Source organism: Temnothorax curvispinosus, unplaced genomic scaffold, assembly GCF_003070985.1.
Source record: "Temnothorax curvispinosus isolate PA1 unplaced genomic scaffold, ASM307098v1 QBEX01012814.1, whole genome shotgun sequence".
Taxonomy (NCBI): Eukaryota; Metazoa; Arthropoda; class Insecta; order Hymenoptera; family Formicidae; genus Temnothorax; species Temnothorax curvispinosus.
Genome location: NW_020222594.1, coordinates 1 through 6,235, shown reverse-complemented (window position 1 = coordinate 6,235; position 6,235 = coordinate 1). Strand labels below are relative to the sequence as shown.

Genomic DNA, 6,235 nt, shown 5'->3' with positions numbered 1-6,235 from the left:
ATTTATTGAAGGTTGAGTACTTGAGTATGAGATCCCAATGATAGTTCGGCTGAGATGCAGCTGCATATAGAGCAATGCCAGGACGAGCCTCATGACCGTTTAATTCGTCAGGAAGCGCGGGTTGAGATGGCCATGCTTCAGGTGTGAGAATCCACGGTGGTCCCGTCCACCATAATGAGTGGCTTTGAAGTTGAGCAGTAGTTAATCCTCGTGATGAGCAGTCGGCTGGGTTGGACGTACCTGGTACGTATTTCCAATGTGCGTTCGCAGTGAGCTCTTGAAGTTGAAAAACTCGATTTCTCACGAAATCCTTCCAGCGCGATGCATGAGATTTGATCCACGTGAGTGTCACAACAGAGTCCGTCCGCAGGTGAGTTGCTGTAACGTTCAACTTCAAGGTGGCTTGAACGTATGGCATGAGTCTTGAGAGCAGCTGTGCTGCGGTGAGTTCGGGATGGTGAGCCGTTTGAGCGGTGCTACCTTCGTTTTGGAGCACACCAATGAAATCGTGGCGCCATTAGAGCCGTGGACGGTGATAAATACGACTGCAGCCATTGCCAATTGAGACGTATCAAAAAAGCCGTGAAATTCTACTGACGAGGTACTCCATATGGTTTGAGAGGTGCTACCTTGGATGTATCACCGAGGTATTGAGAGCTTGCAAGCTTGTGAGTTCTTTTCTGATAATGAGCCACCGTGATGAGAGCTGGGATGGCAGTGGTTCATCCCATTGGAGCTTCATGTAGCCAAAGCTCCTGCAAGAGCATCTTCGCCTTGATCACCACTGGGGATACAAAGCCCAATGGATCGAGTATCTGAGCCACTTCAGACCAAGCGAGGCGTTTGGTGAGATGATCGGTGTGCGACGAGATCCTTGTTGAGAATGTGAATGAATCTTCTTGAGGAAGCCATCGTAATCTGAGTTTTTTGGTTACGCAATCGTCAATGTAGTTTGTGAGCCCTGGTCTTTTTCTGCTTGAACCGCAGTGAGTACATCTTGATGAGTCGCGTGCCACCTTGCTAATGGGAAGCCGCCCGCCATGCACAAGTCCGTTGAGCAGTATTGACTACCTGCTGAACGGTGTCGTCGCCTCCAGAATTGTCATCAACATATCGACCGTTGTTAGATGATATGGCACTTCATTGAGTTGTTCATCTATCCAGTGAGTCCGTTGTAACTTTCAGTCATCTTCATGCACGTTGATCTGCCTATACCCTTTGGTGATGTCAGTGGCAACTAAGTGCCGAACTTGTCGAATCCAGAGCAAGACATCGGTGATGTCGAAATGCAGTTTGGCTCCTGTGTGCATGAGATCATTAAATGAGCGGCTGGATGTAGATGCACTCGAGCCATTAAATACCACACGTAATGTTGTGGTTGCACTGTCTGGTTTGAGCACTCCATGATGTGGCAAGTAATCTTGTATGTGCTGACTGGAAACGGGTAAAGCTTCATGTGATTGAGCTTTCGATAGAGTATCATAAACTGATGATACAGACGTCGATAGTTGTCATCTCGTGAGAGTCTTCTTTGTAAACCTTTCAAATATCGATGCGCAGTGAGATACGAATCGCCAAGAGTATCAAGTGATGATTTCAGTGTAAGTCGAACTCTGTATCGACCTGTTGAATTCCGTGAAACAGTACTCTTGAAATGTTCTTCACATCTTTGCTCGTCAGGAATAAGATCAAGATTGTTGCTCGCAGGCTCTCCTTCTTGTATCCAGATTTCGCCAGCAAGTCGTCAAGAGCATCTTCTCCCTCCTGAACGGAGGCATGATGCACGGTGGCAATTGCCGATGATGATGTATTAACAGGTCCGAGAACGAGCTATCCGAAGAGAGCTGCGCAATTGGCATCAATGTATCTCGTTTGATGATGTTGGGCTTGATGATCTGTCCATATGAGTCAGCTCCAATGATGATATCCACTGGCCGTGGTGTTAGGAAATCTGGATCAGCCAAGGTCAGCTTGGTGAGATGCGGCCATTCTTGTGGTGCAGCGTTGAAGGATGGCAGGATGTTTGTTAACGTCTGCAGAATGTGAGCTTGAATAATGACGTCTGTTCTTGAATGAAATGAGTGGAGTGTAAGCATTCAACTCCTCGAGTTTGCGTCGCCTTCTTCGCCACCAATTCCCGTGATGAGAATGACGGAATGATGACGAGTGATGTTGAGCTGGCGAACGAGAGATTCTGAAACAAAGGTAAGGTCTGAACCTGAATCAATGAGAGGCCGCATACACATTGAGTATAAACAGATGAGCTGATCTGAGCCAAGGCCGTAGCGAGTAATGTTGAGTGTAATGAGCAGGCCAAAGATGAGTGAACGACGATTGCACCATCTTCCTATTGAGCTGACGCAGCTGAGCTGGTGATCGGCTTCGCTGATGAGTTCGATTGATGAGCCTCATGCAGCATCGTGTCGGTTGGTGCACTTCTTGCACCCCCGTGAGCCTTTACATGAGTGGCCGTTGTGGCGGCCGAGGAATTTAAACCAAATCCTCCGTGGTATGACTAATTTTTGTCGATTGCCTGTTGAAAGATCCCTAAATTACGTACACATCACAATGAAGTGAGTGCCGTTGCAACAATCGCACGGGTAAATTAGATGCTGCCGTGCGGGCCGGTTGAGCTGCCACATGCTGAGCTGTCAACGTGCGCTTTGCTGTTGAACGAGCGCCGACGGCTGTGAAGCTTTAAGATATGCATGCTCCTTGAGAAACGCCTTGTTCGCCTCTTCAAGATGCATTGAGATTTGGATAACCTCCTCTAACGGCATGTCCTCTGCACAAGTTGGCAGCGTGTCGCCAATATTCCGCACGTCGCCAGGTGATTCATTTAGGATGAGCTCCTTGGACAAGCGCACGGGTGAGGCTTGGCGTTCCGATGTGCGAGCCGGTTCTCGAGCAGCGGCGTCGTGGTCTCCGTACCGCCCGTACCCGCCTTTGCGGGTTCCGTCATGTTGAGCCGTCCCTGAGCTGCGCACGATGAAATACCTGAGAAATGTCGAGACACGTGTAAGAAATGCTGCACGAATCGAGAACGTTCGAGAGACGCGTGAGAAAAACACTATGCGAATCGAGAGTCTACAATGTCATGTATTGAGCACGTGAAAATGTCTATTTACACTCGCGGGAGCGCGTGAACATGTTTTCGAAACACTCGTGAGCGCGCGGGAGAATGTCTGTCCTTCACTCGCGAAAGCGCGCGATAATGTCCACGTGGCATGTCGTGAAGGACATGCCCTGTCCACATGATCTGTGTCTGAGTTACACTCTAATTTCCACGCATCCGGCTCGAAGGACCAAATGTTCGCGAAATCGCTGATTAATCCCGGCGATGGAAGCGGGATGAGAAGGACGCGCGTGGAAGGTGTTAACTAAATATTCACTTTATTTTTGTGTAACTCAGACCACAGTCTGAGCCGTCTTTAATGCGTCTTTAATGCGTCAAAATTGATACAATCTGACCTGAGAGTGATGAGCGGTGAACAAAATGAGGTGTCTATATAGTCTGTGTAAATGAAAGGCAATTATATTAATTGCCGTCCTCTTCGATGAATCGCCCGTGAGCCGGTGAGACACGTGGCGGTCGGCACTCGCGCACATGTGAGCCTGAGTTGTCGTGTTGATGTACCCGAGTAGAGCTGGATGAGCGGTCGCTTTACATGTTAATGCAGTATCTCGGCAGCTGTTGTAATCACTGCGGTGGGCACCTCGATGTGTAGTCACAATCAAAAATGCACAGAGCACACGTCGTGCGTCTGATCACTGCGCGGCCATTTGTACGACTCTGAATATTGCGAGAAAGACGTTGGCGATGAGCGCGCCCGTGCGCGGCGCAAGCTGCCGCGGTGATCTAGCGTCGTTACCCGATCGATGCTGCTATCTGATCTGACGGCGCAGCGTTAACGGAATCTCGAACAGGGGCAAAATTTGTCAACCGGGCCACCGGCCTGCCCATAATTGTTTTCATCGCAGAAAAACTACCTTGCGCCTAGAGGTAGCTATGAGCAAAAGCTATCGAAAGCCGTGTGCAACATTGCAGAATTCAATGTGGCGGTACCAAAATGGTGACCAAAACATCTGAAATCCATGAACGGCTTCAATGAAATTATTAGAAAACGAAGAAAATCGTGATTAAAACAGCTCTAAAATGACCTGTGTTAGAGTTAATAGTAGGTTGACCACGAATAAGTAGCTGGGTGATCGAAATTTGGGATGGTAATTCAATATGGTGGCCAGAAACTGCATTTACGGACCGCAAACTACTGACAATTGACCGGATCCACTTGAAAATGGTTGTGCGGGTGGTTCATGGACTGTATGTGACAAATCCGATCCCAAAGAAGCAAAATCCAAAATGGCGATGATTGAAATCCAGGATGGTGATCCAATATGACGGCCGATCCACTCTGTATTGTAAATCACTGGAAATTCAGCAGAACTCAAGTAGCGTTTTTCAGACGAGTGTGAAGTTTGCCGCCCGAGCCGAAGACGAGAGCAGCAAATCACACGAGTCTGAAAAAGCTTTCAATCCGAGGTGCACACGATATTTTTCACAACATTTTTACGGAAAGTTCGACCTCCATGCCTAGAGAAGGGCGAGAGTGGTCAATTTTACGCCAGGGCGGCCATAGCGGGCGGAAAGTGCTCACTTTCCACCCGCTAAACAAGGAGGTATAAGTTGCTACTTTCTTCCCTAGGGAGGAAAATGGTTACTTTCCGCTCGCTATGGCCGTCCTGGCGTGAAATTGACCACTTTCGCCCCTCTCTACAGGCATGGAAAGTCGAATTTTCCGTGGAGGTGTTGTGAAAAAGGTATTTCCCTAGGTGTCAAATCCATTTTTATGAATCCTGTTTCATAATTCGAATTTTGAGTGAATCTGCTGAATTTCCAATGATTTACAATACAGAGTGGATCGGCCGTCATATTGGATCACCATCCTGGATTTCGATCATCACCATTTTGGATTTTACTTCTTTGGGATCGGATTTGTCACATACAGTCCATGAACCACCCGCACAACCATTTTCAAGTGGATCCGGTCAATTGTCAGTAGTTTGCGGTCCGTAAATGCAGTTTCTGGCCACCATATTGAATTACCATCCCAAATTTCGATCACCCAGCTACTGATTTGTGGTCAACCTACTATTAACTCTAACACAGGTCATTTTAGAGCTGTTTTAATCACGATTTTCTTCGTTTTCTAATAGTTTCATTGAAGCCGTTAATGGATTTCAGATGTTTCGGTCGCCATTTTGGTACCGCCACATTGAATTCTGCAAAGTTGCACACGGCTTTCGATAGCTCTTACTCATAGCTACCTCTAGGCGCAAGGTAATTTTTCTGCGATAAAAACAATTATGGGCAGACCGGTGGCCCGGTTGACAAATTTTGCCCCATAAATATAACCATTTAGACGATATTAAGGTTTAAAGTTCAAAGTATAAACCTTAATATCGTTTAAATGGTTATATTTATGAAAAAAACATAAGAGACCTTTTTTGTAGATCGTTAAATTTTCTACAAAAATATGTATTAATTATTTCATAATTTTTGATAGTCGATATGATACAACATTCATAAGAAGCAAAAATAAGTTTCATAAAATTTATCAAACTTTAACTTTGAATATCTTTTGAACGGTTGAATTTATGAAAAAATGATAAGAGATCTTTTTTTTAGAGCAGTAAATTTACTACAGAAAATCTATGTGGCGCAATGCTGTATTACTGTTTGTTAGATAGTTATAAAATTTTTTCTATCTTACTAAATGAAAAATAAAAAATCGCGATGAGCGACCTATTAATATTAATATTAAAGGCTAAAATTTTAACAGGTATCTTATTTTACTTTTCTGTAAGTATATATGCTATTCTTAAAATGAAAAAAAAAGTTGCTCCAAAATGACACACCCTGATATATATATATATATATATATATATATATATATATATGTAGGTCTAGAGGTATGTTCCGGGACTCTTTACGTTTTTTGAAATATACAGTCCTGGAATATAACGCATATATATGTAATCAGATTAAAAAAACTGTCCTGAAAAGTGCCGTAGGACATGAATTTTTTCCAGGACAGTCCTGGAAACTGCCAAATGTCCTGGAATATACCGATATCAAAAATAAAAGTCCCGGAACATACTTCCGGACCTACATATATGTGTATATATTGCGACGCTTATTTCTCTATGGGATTTTTCCCGAGGCGGGAGGCGG

At 45.1% G+C, this 6,235-nt stretch overlaps 1 protein-coding gene across 1 annotated transcript; it reads right to left on the bottom strand.

Moving 5' to 3' along the window:
* Positions 1-937: 937 nt before the first annotated feature.
* On the bottom strand, positions 938-3,930 carry LOC112462831. The gene is made up of 2 exons (XM_025028885.1): positions 3,638-3,930; positions 938-2,194 (listed from the first exon to the last, which is right to left on the bottom strand). Exon 2 carries the CDS (start codon positions 2,094-2,096, stop codon positions 1,689-1,691), a length of 408 nt encoding a protein of 135 aa, XP_024884653.1. The 5' UTR covers positions 2,097-2,194; positions 3,638-3,930; the 3' UTR covers positions 938-1,688.
* Positions 3,931-6,235: the final 2,305 nt, after the last annotated feature.

Coding starts and splice junctions, on each gene's coding strand:
- LOC112462831 (XM_025028885.1), bottom strand. CDS start 2,096: ATGCTTACACTCCACTCATTTCATTCAAGAACAGACGTCATTATTCAA.